Here is a 19,763-nt window from a genome sequence, read left to right on the forward strand (position 1 = left end):
CACTATTTATGTATGTACAAAAATTACACGTACCACAAGGAATAGTGCCTGTTTTAACACCAGATCTATCTCTAGTTTTTTGATAACATAACATTATTTTCAAATTACGTTTATTCTTATATCTAAACCTAGGTCTCCGACCAATAACACTCTCTATCTGTGGGTCAGTCAGAAGTACATTCCAATGTTTGTTAAAAATGTCATAAATATTCTTCTTATCTATAGTATAGAACATGGGTATCCTGATCTCAGAACACTCTGGAAAATTTCTGCATCTCTCAACATTAGAATGATCAGAAAAATAGAGCTTCGCTCTATCTCTCCTCAGAGAGTTTAAATCAGACAGCCCTTCATTCAGGTCATACTGACCCATACCCTCACTGTGTAAATCTATCTTTAAGGTTTAATAATTCTGAAGAGAATTCTGGGAGGGTGGCCTAACGGTTAAGGTGTTTGCCTTACAAGCACAAAGTGCAGGGTTTGAGTCTCACAAGGGATAATTGGCTAGGCTTAAAATGGCTTGCAAGGGCAGTTGGCGTAGTACTAACCTATGAACTAACTATGAACTATGAAACCTGCATCAGTATTATTCAATTTAGAGATGCGCATTCCCTGCCCCTTCACCACATTACGGAACACACAATTCGGATGCATACTTTGTCTGTGTAAGAATGTGTTCTTGTGACATTCCTTCCTAAATACTCCTGTATTAAAGGAGCCATCACTCAACCTTTCCACAAAAACATCCAAAAATGTTATCTTCACTGCCGATGAAAACATAGTAAACTTTAAATAACTAGTGACACTGTTCATCCATTCCACAAATCTATCCAACAGATTCTTACTAAAAATACATCATCCACAAAACGCCTATAAAAAGATACATGTCTATGAAACAATTCCATAGAACATAGTATTTCCTCTTCCCAAAGAGCTAAAAACATGTTGGCGTAGCTATTGGCACAAGGTGTGCCCATAGCCATGCCATCACGCTGTATGAAAGGGGTCTCCTCAAATAGGAAAATATTACTTCCAAGGATTGTCTCTAAAAACAGACAAATAAGACCTATCAATTTGTTGTCATAAGTACTATGTGAAGATAACATTTTTGGATGTTTTTGTGGAGGTGCAGGTTTCTCTTCAGAATTATTAAACCTTAAAGATAGCGAGCGTATGGTCAGTATGACCTGAATGAAGGGCTGTCTGATTTAAACTCTCTGAGGAGCAAAGCTCTATTTTTCTGATCATTCTAATGTTGAGAGATGCAGAAATTTTCCAGAGATAGATAATAAGAATATTTATGACATTTTTAACAAACATTGGAATGTACTTCTGACTGACCCACAGATAGAGAGTGTTATTGGTCGGAGACCTAGGTTTAGATATAAGAATAAACGTACTTTGAAAAGAATGTTTGGGTATGCCACCTGATGGAGGAGTGTGAGGAATGCGATGTGGACTTGAGGGTGGGGGCTGTTAGGGGGCCACCCATGACAAGGAGTGTGGAGCTGGGGTTTGATGGGTAGGAGAATATGAATAATAGAGTGTCCCAGAAGACTGTCAGTGCAGATGGTATCACCCCTTGAATGGCTGTGTGAAAAGTGAGACCGGGGGGGTTGTTGGCGGGGGCTAGCCTGGTGACTAGGATCGTGTGTGTAGGGGGGTAGGGGGGAGGCAAGTCAGAGAGAGAGAGGAAACACATTATATTCACTTGCACAGTTGTAAATCCATAAACACATTAAATCCTCTTGCACAATTCTTCAAACCCTATCACATTTCATTCTCTGTACCATTTAAGTGCACATTTAATGTTCAGTGTCTCATTGAGACCTGGATAGACATCAGCTCTCAGTTCTATCTGCCATTTTAATTCCTGGACTTGCAGGAATGTGTCCATGTCCCCTACAAATTCTGTTATTTTTTCCAGCGCTGTGAATTTGAATCCTGTGAAGTTTGGGCAAATAGCACTGTGTTTAGCCAAGGCATTCAAACTGTCCTGTTTGTGTATTGCTGCATTGTGTTCTTTAGTATGGCTACTCAGCTTTCTATTCGTTTTGCCGATATAGAAATTCCCGCAGTGTTTGCAGAAAGCACAGTAGACTACATTTTTTGTGTTGCAGTCGTAGTAGTCATGTAGCCTGACAGTTCTGTTGCAGTGCGGGAAGGTGACGTTGTTGTCTTTTCGTATGTGTACGCAGGCAACACACTTGCCGCAGTCAGACATTCCAGGTTCTGTCGATACTTCACTCTGTGGGATGGACTTTTATTCCTCTCGAACGCACCTCCAAAAGAAGAGGTTCGTTTGAAACAGAAGTTCGGGGATGTCCCAAGTAACTTTGTCAGACCTTTTTCTTTTTCCAAGATGTCCCAATTGTTGGTGAGGACCCCTCTGATTCCAAACATATCTGTGGAAATTGGAAGGGGGAAACTTGACACCCAGTCCTTTCTGTTTGGTCCGTTCTGTGCCCTTGCTGTGAATCCCTTTTCCAGGATTGGTGGGTACCTGGAGTGTCTGTGCTGTATGATCTCTTGGAACAGGTTGTCCACTAAATACTCTGGGTATTTTCTTTCTAAGAACAAGTTTCTGAGGTAAAAACCTTCCTTGATGAAAACCTCGTCCCTAAAAATTAGTCTGGATAACCGGATGAATTGTCCTTTTACAATATTCTTTTTCATGAAATGGGGATTCTGGCTGTTGAACTCTAGATAGTTATTCCGGAAAGTGGGCTTGCGGTAGATGTTGGAGTCAAACTGTCCACTTTCCGGGTCTATAGTGAGGTGGATATCCAGGAATTGAGTGTCGTGAGGGTCAGGAAGTCCAGACTCTGGAAAAGGGTTTCCAGAAAATTGCTCAGAGAAAGTCTGTCCCCCTTCCAGATAAAAAAGACGTCATCAATATAACGCCTGTACATTATGGTGCTGTTGAACCTTATCCATTTCCCAGGCACTGAGGACCAAGTTCGCATATGCTGGGGCCAATTTGGACCCCATGGCTATATATTGCAAACTACTATTCCAAGTAAAGCAATTTTAATTGTAATAGTACAATGCAGTTCCAGATCTGTGCACCAATTAGTTTAGCCTGCACCCCAGAGATAACAAGCATTTCATTTAAATATGGCCATCCTTATTGACCATATTGACAAAAATATTCAGCATTGCCAGTATGGGACTGATACTTAAAGGCAGCTTAATGTACGCAAGATATTTTTAACTTCCATATAGCATTGCTTAAAGTACTTTTTAATGGTCCATATACGAACCCATTCAGCAAGTTTAAGTGTGAGTAATGCAAAGTCTGTAGACATGACATGTAACCATGTTGTAGCAACTGCAGTTTAATAAAATAAAACATTTGGAGAAGTAAAATATCATAATATTTTGAATTAACTGAATGGAGGCAAGCAGCCAGCCACTTCAAGAAGCAAAAGCAACAGATTGCAGTTGGTAACTTAACTTATGTTGCCCATATCACTGATGTAATGTATGAGACAGAATTTGAGTGCAGAGTCTTTAATTTCTTAAGGGCCATGTTACTCTGGCCAGCATCTTTTAAAGCCTGTCAGTCAGCTGTGTACACGCAAACCTACATCAAAATACACATGGATAACTCACACTGTTACACCACTTCCTTAAACCAGAACTACATTTTACAAAATAATTTCAGTAGTGTTGATATTCCAAGCTGTACAGACACATGTCATGTATCCAGCAGTTACAAGTGATCTAAACGTTCAACAAGATCAGAAATATGATGCACAACCAATTTACAATATCTCTGTGAAGCATGTTGTACATCAAAATAATACAAAGCAGTAAGTTAGTATTTCCCTTGCATTCCTTATGAACAATCACATGCAGTAACTGCTTAGCTTCCTACAGATATTATATACTAAGTTTTTTAAAAAAATTACACTTGCTGTCAGACTCTTCATACTAAATATTAAAAGACAATGAGTTTCCTGGCTAAATCACTGTATGCTTCAAACTCAGTTATCTTTGCATAATAAGCTGTTGGGATTTAATAATGTTTTAGAGTCTGAAAAAAAAACTACATTAGGATGTTTTTTTGTTTCTATACCAATGTCCCATGTAAGAATTTCACTTTAATTTGCCACACGTCCTACCTGTTAACACAGCTATTTATACCATAAAATAGGCAAGTTTCTGAAAATCATTTTAATATGTTTGCCTACAGTAAATTATAGAGTTTTCTTTCTACTAGCCTCACAGACCAGTATAGGCATTCAGCATCAAACTAGTAGGAAAAGTTTTGTGGTAGAGTTCTTCAATTTTGGAAAATATACCTCAATTCCTCCCTCAGCCCCGTGTGCACTCAAGCATGGCTGAGACACTGTCCATGTGACAGCGCATGTATTCATTGCATCCAAGACATTCCTTTTAACAATAGTCTCCTTTTAAACAAGCAGCTCTCCAAAAGTTCTTGTCAGCACAGTAGTAAAATATGCCAGTGTTGAAGAGCAAACCTGTAAAGGACAATGCCCACAGCCATCTTTCACTCTGTGCTTCTACTCACTTCTAGTGCAAAATTGAAATATCCTAAAAGTAGATCTATTTGCCTTCTAAGCAGTAGTACCCTTCTCTTAGAAATAGTGCTTCCTCTGATAAAAATGTAGAAGTCTTGGTGCCTCACTAAATTAATTTATAATATAATTTTTTTGTGTGTATCAGGCCTTATTATAGAAAATGGGCCATTCTAGAACATGGCTTTCAAAACTTTTATGCAAGATATTTGATGTGGCTGCTTTGGACTAAAGAGCTAGTTTGGCAGTGTATTTTGGGCATTAACATTGTGAAATTAATATCAAAATGCCTTGTGCTATTATTGTAGACAGTTGCATTGTGCATCTTTGTGCTAGTATTGTACAGATTGTATTGTCAGTGAGCCAAGTTTTTAACACACATATTCTGCAAATGATTGACTTGCATTCTTAGACTGAAAAGGGATAATAATAAATGTCTTGCTTTAACGTGAGCATTCCTTTTCATAAATATACTTTCTAGAGTTTGTTCTTCATTCAGAATTCTTTAATGAGGGAAGATATTGACTGCATCGAAATTAATAAATGTCAGAAACTTAATCTGTAACCTGTACATCTTGAATATGCGCATCAATTCATCATAGTTAAAGCTGTGTAACAGTTTAAACACCTCATATATTTGTATGAATTGTTCTTAAGGTTCTGTCATCTTTCTGAAAGTATAGTTACAGACATGAGTATTAACATTTTGTGCTTCGTAGAAAAAGATGTTTATCTGGATTTCCAAAAGCCCTTTCTGTTCCTTTTAGATGTAAAGCCTTCAAACATGCTGGTGAACACACGAGGACAAGTCAAATTGTGTGATTTTGGAGTCAGCACTCAGGTAATTTCTGCAGTCATAACACTATCTCTTTGTGTGTGTGGGGGGGCGGGTGGAGTGGAGGTTTTATGTCTATATTCAAATCACTTGGCTTTTCTCAAATAAAGCTTCAACAAGCCTCTCTAGACTGGGACTACTGCTATTCATCTATTCATTGTTGCTCTCTGGGCAACTTTGCTTCATCAGAAAATGATTGTTCATTGTTTAATGACAGTAAAAACTGCTGATATTGTAATTACTCCTCACAAATAGCATACTTCATTGATATGCAGCTATGGTATGAAAGTGTTTGGCCAGACAATAGGGGAGGGCAGAACAGGAGCTGTGCTTTGGGAACCCAAATGGCCCACACAAGTAAAAAAAAATTACAGTGGGGAGTAGCAATAGTGGAAAGTCTTTACAATGTGCTCTTCAAATTTTAATTAATTTCCATTTTGAAGCTCCCTTGAGACCTGCTGTGATAGTGACCCATGAGCTTGCCTTGGTGTTGATTTGCATTGCCGTCACCTTTACTCTATGACAAACACAGTAGAAAATCAGGAGGTCACCAATGTATTAGAAGTTGTCAGAGTCTGTTACCCCAAGCGTATTCAGCATTCATTTCATTTAGGCTGCACACGTGGCATCACTCACTTTTTGAGCTATCTAACTGGCAAATTCTTTACCCATCTTGCTATTAATTGACATTTCATATGCTGTTGTCTGGGATTTCAGTAACGATATAGGCATTTTGTGTAACTCATTTCCCCTTGTCAGTGTTAAATAATCCTGTGGTAAATGAGTTTGGAAGTTGAAACATTTCTTGGAAATGCATTGTTGTAATTACATGATGATAAGTTTTTCTTTTTATGAAGTTCTGAGTGAACTGCTTTGCAGCATTTTTCATGACAACAAAAATGTTATTTTTTTTTCAGCTTGTAAATTCTATAGCCAAGACTTATGTTGGAACAAATGCCTATATGGCGGTAAGTGAATACTGTAATAGTTAAATGCCAGAAACAGAATGTATCAGAAATATTACCTTAATGTGAGCAAAATCAGAAATATATTGCAGTTATAGTTGGTTATTTTACAGTATATGTCCATTCTTCCACATTTTGTTGTTAACTGTTATAACACAGCTGTTGTAGAATAGTTGTTCTCTCCTTTATTTTCAGAACTTTCATAAATGGTGTGTGTGTGTGTGTGTGTGTGTGTTTGTGTATGTGTGTGTGTGTGTATATATATATATATATATATATATATATATATATATATATGCTACTTAAGCATTATTTTCTGTACAATACATTTGTCTTCTGGTCTTGTATGCAAATTATGCTGTTGGGCACAATATATTGGTGTGGGGAACCATAACTGTAGTCAGTAATCATTTACCTCTTTGTATGATAAGCAACTTTCAGCATTTTAACACACAAATTACGTTTAAGTGAAAAACAATGGTCCGTCAGACTCAAAGATGCCTCAAGCTTTCAAATATGGAAACCATTGGTGAAAGCAAAGTGCAGGAGTGACATTTGAAGCAATGTTCTAGTGTAGCCGATGAAATTCTGATAAACACTGGGGAGTCAAATTGTGCAAATTGAAACTAAGGCAATGTGCAAATTCATATGCTTTTGGGTGGTTAGCTTAGTGGCACTCTATGACTGTTAAATGTAATGCACTTCTGCATTAATACAACAATGCAAGGGGCACACTTTTTCAATAAAAAGTGACTATATTGTGTAAGAATTATTTGTATATTGTAGAAATATGTGTGAGTCACAAATAACTGATCATATTTTTAATTGATTTAAGTTATTATTACTATTATTATTTATTATTTATATTTTATTTTGCTTCACTGAAGTAGTTAGCCACCACTGGGAAGGTAATTTTGTTGAGAGATGGGACTCGGGGAGAAAGCTCACACTTATTTGTACAAATACAGTATGGCATAAAAATGGCAATTTGGTAACACTTAACACACAGTTTCATTACAAAGTATAAAAGTTATATAATAGGCAGTTTTACATAGCAAATCATAAAGTGTTGCTGTTTCATAATCATCATATTGATCACTGCTGCAGTAGCCTTAGCTATATGGGTTGTATCCTGCCAAGGCTAAAAAGCCAGTTAGGTTTCAAAGCTTTGTGGCACCTTCTATGCACCCAAATCATCAGTTAGATTGAGCTGACTAGGTACTGTTACTGGTACTATTGTACCTTAAAATGTGAGCATTCTTTTTTCCTGTCGGTTTAAAAGTTTACAGTATTTGAAAATCATTTTTTCTGTGAGGAAATTCTATTTAAAACACTTTGCCAGCCCCCAAAATAAAATAAAGTGCTTTTTATTATGTATTTATTTGAACAAAAGGCATTTAAAGACCTTACATTTTTACTGGCCTTTGCTGCTTTTTTTCACCAAGAAAAATGCACTATTTTCGGTTTGACTATGGAACAACCTGTCAGTCAGATGGTCAGTCCTTCCTGCCACAAAAATAAATAAATTAAGCAAGCAGCCTCTGATACCACGGCAGACTAGCAGTTTACTTCAGCTGCAGGGAGCTGACTCTGCTCTGGCCATTAATTGTACCTCAGACAACCTGGATTCCCTTTGGTGTAGCACCTACAGCCACCATGGACTGAGGATTAACCATGTCCTCTGTGGCTGTTGGAGTCCCCTCATTGTGCAAGGGAAAACCACTGTTGTCTGTCCTGCATGAGTGCACAGGGAGCGCTTCCCTGTTTTCTCATAATGTTGGAACCATCTCTGTGAATGCTGCTGCTATCGTTCATAACACTATTGGTCCCATTTGTCGTGTCAAAAAGAAACAGAAAAATAAGTATGCATCTACTCCTCCTTAAATTTCTTTGGATGAGAGTAATTTTATTAGGTCTGGCTCAGGGTATAATTCAGGCTATTGATCCTTCTCATAAAACAATTTCTGGTAAAAGAGAGAGAGAGAGAGAGAGAGAGAGAGAGAGAGAGACCTCTTTTCCTGAAGAGATTTAAGATTCTGAATCCGGACAGGAAGATAAGGGGACATACAAGAGGGATTTTTCTTCAGAATTCTAATTCAGACTCAGTGGAGAGCTCAGTTTCTGATTTATCCAGTGAGGGTTTATCTTTCTCTGAATCTGTTTTCAGAATGTGGCAGTATTTTCAATGGGAGAACACTGAGGTTTCTCAGTCCCTCAGAAAATGCTATAGGTTCATAGGTAAGTACTAGGCTATCTGCCCGAGGGAATCTGTAAGCCTAGCCAGAATGTGTTGGCTTTTGCCGCCCCCTTAGACTAGTTCCCTGTGCCTCTGTCCACAGAGCTATTAGTTCCTGTGCCTCTGTCCAGCAGAGCCACTGCATTGATCCCCTGGGTAAATTTTCTGTTTTCCATCCACTCGTCAAGGTTTCTCTTGAAGAGCGTTAGTGAGGGGCTCTGCCTAATGTAGATTGGAATCCTTTTCCAAAGCATGGGGAGTCTCTGGGACAGGAATCTATCCCTCCAGCAAGTCCTATTTATCGTTATGGTGAGGTATAGGTCCCTAGAGCGTGTGGCTCTCAGGGATTTGTTTTTTTTTAGGTGGAGCATGTCCATCAATTCTGGGTTGGACATGACCTTGTATGTCAGGCAGAGATCACCTCTGAGTAAGCGGTATGCATCTGAGTACAGCTGGAGTTTCTTCAGTCGGGCTGCATAGGGCATCTGTTTGAGGCCAGTAATCCTCCTTTCCAGCTTTTGCAGGTGTCTTGTAAGGTACATCCATTGCACTCTATGATGGGTCTGATGAGTGATTAGTAAAGGGGCACAATAACCTCTTTTGTTCTAGATGCGAACCCTTTTTTGATTAGGTGGGCCACATAGAAGGATTTTCTAACCACCTTGGCAATATGATTATCAAAGGAGAGATTACTATCTGCTAGGGGCCTCAGATCCATTATTACATTTTCTGTATTTAGGGGACTACCACATATATGGTAGTTCATGGGTACTTTGTTTTTTCCAAAGGAGATGACTATGCACTTTTTGGCATTTAGCTTGAGGCCATGATTTTGACACCAGGTATCCGTCTCAGTGAGACCCTTCTAGAGGATGTCTGTATCAGCCGGAAAGTCAATTATGCCCCCCAGTTTGCAGTAGTCTGCGAACTTGGTCAGCCATAGTCCTCCTGTGCTTGCCTGTACCTCTGAGAAGTATATACCGAACAGGAGAGGTCCCAGGACTGAGCCCTGGAAGACGCCAGTTGTAACCGGTTTAGAGTCGGACCTAGAGCCTGCAACTCTCACCGTATGGATTCTGTCCATGAGCCAATTGGCAACCCATCTCGTGACATAGGGGTTTATGTTCAGGCTGATGAACTTGTCTATAATACCAGAATGGGGAATGGTGTTGAAAGCCTTGGCGAGGTCTAGGTAGGCTGTGTGGACCTCCTTTCCCTCGTCTAAAGCCTTGGCAACTGTCTCAGAGAAGTCCACCAGGTTTAGGAGGCATGATCTGCCCTTAAAACCACACTGGGTAGGGTCCAATGTTTTGAGGTTCCCAGTGTCTCTGTTAATGAGTTCCATGATGATGCGCTCCATAGCCTTGCAGACCAGGCTAGTCTGGCTTATAGGGCGATAGTTCCCGGGGTCCGTTGTGGCTCCACCTTTATGGAGCGCGATAACTGTTGCTGTGTGCCACTCTATGGGTACGTAGCCTGTAGAGAGGCTAAGTTTGAACAGTGTGTTTAGGTGAGGGTTAGTTCATTTTAGAGTCCATGTAAGACACAGCATGGGACATCATCCGGTCCCATTGAAGCTGTGTTTTTGGCTTTGGATAGGGGTGTTTTAACCTGTGTGTCAGTGATTGCTGGGGCTCTACATTCTTCTGGTATGGTTATGGGCCCTTTAGGGGGGTGAGAGGGGGGTGAAGTTTGCACTAAACCTGTCTGCCAGAATGTTGGCAATAGCAGTCTGTTCAGTGTATTTTGTGCCATTCTGCACTAATTCAGAGCAGATCTGAGAGTTTCCAATTAGGTTCTTGACATAGCTAAAGAACGCTCTGTGTTTATCTTTGGAATCCTTGGCAAGTTTTCTTTCGAAGCTAGCCTTGGATGATTTTATGAGGGATTGTAGTTTCTTGCTGATACTGATCAGGGATGTCTTTCCTTCTTGGGATTTTACTCTTTTCTGTACTAGTTTTCTCCTTCTATTGTATAGCTTGTTTATGGCAGGGGTCCACCAGACTGGTTTCCTTTTCTTGGAGGAGTGAGTCTTGGTTTTGCTTGGGATAGCACGATCCATGCATTCTTGCAGGTGCTCATAGAGTCCCTTTGTAAGGGATTCAGCAGCTTGGACAGCGTTGTCATTTAGCATGGGGGCTGTGAACCTTTCCACCTCTGTCTTAAGTAACGTGAAGTTTGCTTTTGAAAAGGTTTTCATGGTGGTTTCCTTGATTGGGGGTGGGGGCGGAATGTGGATATCCAGAGTGATTAGTCTATGGTCTGATCTAACCAGCGAGGGGATGACCTCCGGTGTAGAACACCGGTCGCCCATGTTGGTGATGACCAGGTCCAATATGTTGTCACCTGTGGTGGGGGTGTTGACCAGTTGATCCAGGGTGTTAGAGTTTATAAATTCTAGGAAGCGTTGGGCAAGGGAGTTAGTACTTGAGTAGTTCTCATAGTTAATGTTTGAGTAATTGAAATCACCCAATATTAGGGCGTTTGGTAGGACCTTCATATTTTCCAGTGTCTCCAGAAATGTGGAATGGGGTCCTGGGTCATGGTGGGTGATCTGCAGCAAGCTACAAGTTGAATTGCAGTTTGGCCCGTTGTTAGTTGTACATGGATGATCTCTGAGGCATTGTGCTGTGCCACTAACATGGAGGTGTGGGCATCCTTGATGAATATGGGTACACCCCCACCTTTTGTGTTTCGGTCTGGGTTCTGTGGCCGAAAAGTATGGTATGAGTTATAGCCTGGTAGTGCTGCGGTGCTCTCTGGAGCCTTAAACCAGGTTTCTGTTACTGCACAGATATCGATGTTCTCCATGCTGAGGAGTGCTTCATGTGCATGCATTTTGAGGTTTAGACTTCTGGCGTTGAGTAGCATTACCCTTAGTTTTTGGTTACTTGTGCTATTTACGGTGGTGGGTTTGTCTTTTGAACCTTGCCTAAAAAAGGCAGTGCGGGGGCGGCAAAAGCCTTGGCCAGTATTCAAAAGCCTAAGGGTGACAGGTGCAAGCCATCTCTTGCAAAGCAACGTGGCTTGTCGAGCATGTCATCCCAGGCGGTCAGATACTGGATCCCCTTTGAATGACACCAGAAACTTAGCCAGTTGTTGAAATTGATCATTTTTTCTTTATACTGTGGCATCATTCTTGGTGAGGGCAGGATGCTGGTCAGGGTCATACCGGCCTGGGCTACGTGATCAGAGAGCTCTTCCATGTCTCTTTTCATGTAGTCTAGGGAGGTACGTCTCAGGTCATTCACACCAACATGGACAATGACAGAGTCGTATTTGCACTTGTTCTGGAGCGACTTGAGTGCTTGTGTCATGTGGTGGATCGTGACGCCCGACAGGCAGCTAACTGTAACCTTCTCCTTGTCCACCATAGTTAGTGGGACATCAGTGTGCCTGACTATAGAGTCACCTATTACTAGTTTGTTGGGTATGTTATTTTGCCTTAAGGGCTGTGATTGCGTGGCACACTGATTATGTGAAGTTTGTGTTTCATGGTTTGTGATGGGGTGTGGAGGTTGCTTGGGTGTCTACTTTGGAGGTCTCTGTTGCGTTTGCAGATTTTTATTTAGAGCCTCCGAGTATGTTTTTGTGTATTTATGTGTGTCATTTGCCGATGTTGGTTTAGTAGGTCTGTGTGAGACTAGTGGTGTGTTGCAAGTATTTTCCTTCTCCTCTTAACTGTTAGTTCCAGTCTTGGATTGAGAGAGCTTTGCCTCCAGTTTGGCTGTATAATTGCATCTCTCGCATATATTAGTGTTTGGTAGTAGGAGGAGAGGGTTGTCTGTGTACATGAGGCAGTTGTAACATTGCCTCAAAATGCCCAGATTCACCAGTTGCACTGGAGAATATACCTGAAAATGCCCTTTGGACATGCCTAAATAGGTAAAGTGAGCTGTTTTACTGATTGGCTTCTAGGGACGAATAGAAAGCCTTGTCCTGGACAGTATAGGGAGGTCTAGTGCTAGGGTTAATTAGTGCTTGTTGTGAGTTTTGAGCAAGTGCTGGGCTGTTAAATGAATGATTTGAGTGCTTAAGTTGAAAGTTTGTCTAGTTCCAAGGGAAAAATTGAAGAGTAGACTTCGTGGAGCCGGAAATAGTTTAACCCTAGCTCACCGCAGCTGCCCGGTGCGCAAAACCGCTCAAATGCGTTTTTTATAGCACAGAAATGAAAGAGATAGAAATTAGCCCAAAATGGCCAATAAACTAACTTCTGGGCTGAAACCACTCTTCCAGGGACAGATAGGCTGCTCAAAGCTACCCTCTCTCACAGGTGAACAGAGAAACTTCTTTCTATCCAAGTAAGGTATGGGCAACACATAAACTTGTAACACAGCCCTGAATTCAGCAATAACCTGAAAACTGGACTATACTAGTTCAGAAAGGCAGGAAACAAGTATATATATATATATATATATATATATATATATATATATATATATATATATATTTTTTTTTTTTTTTGAGTTGTTACAGAAGGAATTTCCATAATATTCACCTATTCCTCCAGTTCTGTTAGCGTTGGTGGTTGTTTATGTTACTGCCTACAATTATCCTGATAGTCCGCTATCAGCCCCTAGAAAGGGAGATAAGATGTATAAAGATGTGAAGTTGTTCAATCTCACCGTTCATTCTTCACTGATGGGTTCGGAGCCGATCCTCGGCTCCAACACGACCGTTTAGCAAAGCTCAAAGATTACCAGTAGCTCGAGACCAAGCCCCTTATCCCATGATGCACTGCTGGAATTACCTCAGATCTAGTTTGCCACGGCACTGATCTCTTGGTTTCCAGTGTTGCTCGAGACTTTTTATGGGATATTCTACATATTAGCAAGTTTTCTTTATTTTTTCTTATATATATATATATATATATATATATATATATATATATATATATATACATACATATATATTCTTAGATATATTTAGACCGTTGTTTAGAAGTGTTCCCCTTTTCCCTTTTATAGCTTTTGCTTCTAGCCACGTTATTCGTGACTTTTTTGCTTCTTGGCCCTTGGCCTGTAGTAGTGTAGACTAGTTTAGGAGCATATATTAAAATTCTATATTGTGTTTTATATATATCTAGAGTGGCCCCTTTGGGCTTTTGTTTGTGATAGTGTATTTTTTTGATCATAACACTTGTTGATAGTTCTTCAGTTCGTTTATTGTTTGGGTGAGGTGCACCTTCAGGAGTTGCAGTATCTGCCACTCCTTTTCTACTAGGGTGCTGGCTGAGAGGAAGAGGAAACTTATAGATCGAGGTCTCCTTAAGCACCTCTTTGTAGAAGCTTTGTCTGAACAGGATGGGGCCAGCAAATCTTCAAAATCTTACTCAGAGTCTAAAGCAAAAAAATCAAAAAAGTGGAATATACTGTGACTTCGGCTCCACAGCCTTCAGAGCCGACAGTCTGTTCTTTTCGGAGCCGGGACTCTGGCTTGGAACCAGTCTCCGAGACTCCCTCTTCTCCACTTCTCCAGTCGGCACCATTGGTGCTTTCTACCAGGTCCTCTGTTAGCCTTTCAGATTTTGATATGGATCGACTGGTACAGAAGCTGTTAATGGCATCAGGCCTAGCTAAATTGCTGTCGGTTCCGACCTGGGTGTTGGAACCGAAGACCACACTTCCTGATTTGACTACTCCTCCTCTGAGACGTACTGGTCCTTCAGAGCTGGAGGAGGCTGACTTGATGATTGTAGAACCCTTGGAGCCGCCGGCTGTTCCAGTGTCATCGGCTCCATCTGCTCGGACGTCCTTGGTGCCTACCGGGGACTCTAGGAGCCGATGCTCCCCTGTTGGATCCATGGAGGATAGTCGCACTGACTTGTCAGTGCCGACTCTTCCTCTCGGGGCTTCGGCTCAGGTGAGCTCGGCTCCTACCTTGGGCTCGGAGCCCACGGCATCGGTGCGGGAGGGGATCGCGGTCCCTTTGGGTCTGTCGACTCCTTCTTATTGGAGCCGTGATGCTTTCAAAGCCATGAGGTGAGTGTTGTCTGCAAAGACTTCCTCATCACCAGGTTTGGCCTCTGTTTCCCTTAAAGTGCTTGTGTCCGCTTCTGCTACCTTCGGTCACCCCAAGTGTAGAGACCCAGAGCCTCAGGTAGCCCCATTGGGTGCTCCCTGCTCTTCTGAGACTTCCTCAGAAGTTCCCACTGAGGAAGTCCCCTGAAAAAGACTGTGCAAGAGGAGGCACTTGGACTCCCCACAGGAGTCCTTGACATCTGACACCGACTTGAATGAGTCATAAGGGTCCCCTCGATCCCCCTCTGAGGACATCTCCTTTGCGGAGATACTTTAGATCCTTAGGCAGAGGGGTGATTAGCAGTCCAAAAGCCCTAATGAGGATGAGTCAGTTCTTCTGAAGGCTTTCGGATCTCAACCTTCCACCTCCTGGGTGTCTCCACCCTATGATGAGCTTATGCAATTGCACTCTCGTAGGGTGTGGGAGTCACCGGAGTCCATGGAGCCTGTCCCTCAGAGGCCTAATAAGTTTATTTCTGCCCCTGTGGATAAATCCTTTCTGTCTAAAGGAGTTCCTGTTGATGCCATGGTGGTGGCGGCAGCCACCAAGAAGGAATTGTCTGAAACTTCCACGTCTATCCATCCTCCTAACAGAGAGTCCAGGATCATGAATCGATATGGGAAACATATGTTCAGTTCAGTGACTTTCACTCTTCAATTACTGAACTAACTGACCCATTTCACCAGACTGCAAAGAGATCTTCTTAAGGAGCTGGGAGATTCTCTTCAGGGTACTGTAGCTGCAGGCATCTCTGACATAGTTTCTGCCCATCTTGCTACCCTTAGTTCCATTGTGAACTCGTCCATGCATCTCTTATCATATGCAGCTGATGGTTCGAGTAGGGCTGCAGTTATAGGGATTGCTCTTTGCAGGCATGCCAGGATGCACCTCTGTTCCTTTGCAGAGCCTTTCAAGTCTTCATTCATAAACACCCCGTTTGATGGCTCATCCTTGTTTGGGCCAAAGGTAAAGGAAACATTGACCAGGTGTGAACAGGAGGGAGAGACTGTGTCTGCCGTCGGAGTCCATTTTTCCACCCCTACTCGGCCTTATCCCAAAAGCCAAAGGAGAGGAAAGATGTGGTCCTGGAAATCCCAAGGAGCCTTTCAGGACACACGTGGAGAACCCCCCTCCAGGGGCAGAGGAGGGGGTAATAATGGAAGACGCTGCCCTCACGGCAGAGGGGGGTCTGCAACACCAGGGTGACAGATCACTTCTCTGGCCAACCCTACCAGCGCTCCTGAGAGGAGGCCTGACTGTCCTGCTCTGGAGGTGGTCGGGGGTCACTTATCTTTGTACCCAGAAGCCTGGCTAGACATTACAAACAACAGATGGGTACAAAGCATCATTTCCAGAGGGTATTTCATACCGTTCTCCGCTCCACCCATTCCCATAAAGAGAATCTCGGATGTTCCACCCAGTTACAGGGAACAAGCAACCACAGAGGTCTGCAAGTTGCTAGAAAAAAAGAGTCATCCAGCCAGTCCTAGCAGACCAAACAGGATTCGGAACTTACTGAAGGTTCTTTTTGGTTCCAAAGAAAACAGGGGACTGGAGACCCATTTTGGACCTCAGCAGACTAAACCAATTTGTGAAAAAAGAGAAGTTTTGGATGGTCACGCTTCAGTCCATACTTCCCTTTTTAGGGAGGGACAATTGGATGTGCTTGATCAATCTTAAGGATGCGTACTACCACATAAAAATGGCCAGACCATCCAGAGAGCATCTGTGCTTTTGGCTGGGAGCCAGTCACTACCAGTTTCGAGCCCTACCCTTTGGTCTCACTACAGCCCTCAGAGTGTTTACCAAATGTATGGCAGTGGTCACGGCTCACCTGTGGCGTCTAGGATTCCAGGTGTTTCCGTACCTAGACGATTGGCTCCTTACCTCCACCACCAGGTATCAACTGATTAAGGCAACAGAATCCACTCTGACACTCTGCAACCACTTAGGCATTATGGTCAACTTCGGAAAGTCTGCCTTTTCTCCATCGCAGCATATCATCTTTATAGGGGCAGAGTTAGACACTTCAACCACCATTCTACATCTTCCAGTCGAAAGGGTATCAATTCTTCGCCAACACATCACTTCATTGGATTCAAAGAACAGAGTTCCAGCCGCAGAGGTCTTAAAAGTGCTAGGTTTGATGGCAGCAGCAGTTTTAGCCATTCCATTGGCGAGGATGCGTATGCGGATTCTTCAATGGCTCCTGTTCACTCAATGGTCTTACCAGGAATTGCCAATGAACCATATGATTCTGATTACAAACTCTTGCAAGAGGCATCTTCGGTGGTGGTTGACATCTCTACATGTCACAATAGGACGTCCCTTTGTACCCCCCCCCCCAATAGCCACTGTGACCACGGACGCTTCCCTGATAGGGTGGGGGGGCATGTTCAGGGAAAGACTGCCCAAAGCACATGGATGGATCAAGAGTCACATTTGCATATCAGTGTTCTAGAGATGAGTGCGGTACTTCTCGCATTGCAGTACTTTCAGGACTCTCTTCCTCTAGGGACAATTGCGAGACAGACAGACAATATGTCAGTGGTCTGATATTTGAACAAACAGGGCGGGACCGAGTCTTACACCCTTTACCGAGAAGCCCTCAAAGTTTGGCAGTGGGCTGTGTCATCCCAGCGCTTTCTGTTGGCAGTGCACATCCCAGGAAGATCCAACATGATATCAGACAAGCTGAGCAGGACACTTTTGTTGCCACATGAGTGGTCCCTCAAACAGGAGATTGTGGACAGGATTTTCCACAAATGGGGCCAGCCTTGCTGCGATCTTTTTGCCAGCCACATCAACATCAAATGCAGAAGCTACTTTGCCCTGATACCCCCTCCAGGAAAACCCCCGAGGGATGCATTCGTAAACGATTGGCCCCCGGGTCTCCTCTATGCATTTCCCCCAATTCCCAGATTTTTACATAAGCAAAGTCGCTGGGAAGGACTGTCATTCTTATAGCCCCTCATTGGCCTCGGCAGATTTGGTTTCCATTTCTTTATCATCATCTCTTGGAGGATCCATGGATCCTGGACCCAGCTCCAGACCTTCTGACACACCCATCAGGGGACCTTCAACCTTGCAGTCACTGAAGCTAACCGCTGGGCTGCTCCAGTTCCCCATATAGCCAGGCTTCATAATCTTTCATATGGCACAAGTCAAATTTTACTGGCCTCCCACAAACCTTCCACCAGAACATTGTATCGTAGTAAGTGGAAGAGATTTTCCATTTGGGCTTCTAACAAGAACCTTGATCCTTACCACGCTCCACTGTCATCCATACTAGAATTCTTGACTGAGATTTTTCATGAAGGAGCGGCAGCTGCTACCGTTAGGGTCCAGTTAGCAGCTATATCTGATTTTCATTCAGGTATTGATGGACTAAATATTATACAACACCAGTTATCCAAGGCCTTCCTTAAAGGCACCTTTCACATGAGACCTCCAGTGAAGACTTCTTATTCTCCCTGGAGCTTGAATTTCATGCTATCCTTTATTATTCTTCCTCCCTTTGAACCAGCATCATCTAGTGAGCTCAAGTTTCTGTCATGGAAAACTATTTTTCTAGTAGCCATTACTTCTGCCCGCAGAGTGTCAGAGCTTCAGGCATTATCTATCAAGCCCTCCTATATGTTTTTCATCCTGACAGAGTATCCCTTAGGACTAACCCTTCCTTTTTGCCTAAAGTATGTTCCGAGACAAATGTCAATCAAGTTATTGAGCTGCCGTTTTTTTTCCCCAACCATACCAACAAATTAGAATACATGCTGCACAAACTTGATGTTCACAGACAGCTTAGATATTATATGGACAGAACAAAAGACTTCAGAAAGTCAGACCAGCTTTTTATTTCATTCTCTGAAGCCAGAAAAGGTAGACCAGTGGCTACACCAACCCCTTTCTAAGTGGCTTTCAGATTGTATCACGTACACTTACCCCTCTGCTAATAGACCTTTGTTGCATAAAGTGAAGGTGCATTCAACCAGAGCAGTCTCTACTTCTTCGGCCTTTCAAGGCAAGTTACCCCTTGATAATATCTGTGCTGCAGCCACTTGGTCTAAGCCTCACACTTTTATCACTCATTACAAAGTGGATAAGGCCTCCAGGGACAGAACTTCCTTTCGTTCTACAGTCCTGAAAAATGTACTCCCCATGAGCCACCCAGGATTTAGGGTGCTAGGGACGCTACCCATCAGTGAAGAATGAACGGCGAGATTGAACAACTTCACGTAAAGAAGTTATGTACTCACCATAACGTTCCATGTGAGTTGTTCTGTCTCGCCTTCATTCTCACGTCCCTCCCTCCTTCCCCCACCTGGCTGACAATTGACCTGGAGACTGACTTCATCCTGGTTATTCAATGTTTCTTCCTGTCTGGGGAGATTAGTCCTATTACTAAGATATGGTACACGCAGCAAACAATATCTGAGGTAATTCCAGCAGTGCATCATGGAATAAGGGGCTTGGTCTCGAGCTACTGGTAATCTTTGAGCTTTACTAAACGGCAGTGTCGGAGCCGGGGATCGGCTCCGAACCCATCAGTGAATAATGAAGGCGAGATAGAACAACTCACATGGAATGTTATGGTGAGTACATAACTTATTTTTCTTCAGTTTTTATGCACTATTTCCAAACCTGAGCCAGAAGCTTTACATTTGGTTAATTCCAATCCTACTTCTTCTGAGAAGGATGGGAAGATTATTGATAAGTATGTGAAAAAGTGTATGCTTCTGCAACTTTGATTTACAGACTTTTGCATTGTCAGGCTCCTATGTTCAAGTTTGTTCTGTCTTATTGTGAAAGAAAGCATGAGGAGTTTTGTCTGCAGTTTTGTTCTTTTTCTGAGGAAAAATCCACTTAAAATAATTTACTTTACTTTGTTGTACAAGTTACTATTCATTGTTTACAGTGTGTGTATGACTCTATTGATAGTTCTCGAGCGACTATGACCACTTGTACTGTTTTGAGGAGGTTTGCCTGTCTGCATTCTCAGAACCTCCCAGATGATGATAAAATGTGTTTTTAAATTCTCCTTTGCACAGAGATTTAGTTTTTTGCCCCTCTGCTGCAGAAGTGATCAAAAAGAGTGATGAAAGGGTTATGTTGATAAAGGTAATTTTTACAATTTTTCAGCCCTCCTTTTCCAGTCAAGGGAT

At 42.3% G+C, this 19,763-nt stretch overlaps 1 protein-coding gene across 2 annotated transcripts in view; it reads left to right on the forward strand.

Moving 5' to 3' along the window:
* Positions 1 to 19,763, forward strand: part of MAP2K5 (mitogen-activated protein kinase kinase 5) — a 3,489,187-nt gene that overhangs the window by 2,361,242 nt on the left and 1,108,182 nt on the right. For both annotated transcript variants that reach the window (XM_044077884.1, XM_044077885.1), the window contains 2 exons: positions 5,312 to 5,385; positions 6,297 to 6,347. In XM_044077884.1, the coding sequence (XP_043933819.1) occupies positions 5,312 to 5,385; positions 6,297 to 6,347 (125 nt within the window). The remainder of the gene's footprint in view (positions 1 to 5,311; positions 5,386 to 6,296; positions 6,348 to 19,763) is intronic.

The sequence above is a fragment of the Protopterus annectens genome, chromosome 7.part0 (genome assembly GCF_019279795.1).
Source record: "Protopterus annectens isolate FY-2018-M chromosome 7.part0, PAN1.0, whole genome shotgun sequence".
NCBI classification, from domain to species: Eukaryota; Metazoa; Chordata; order Ceratodontiformes; family Protopteridae; genus Protopterus; species Protopterus annectens.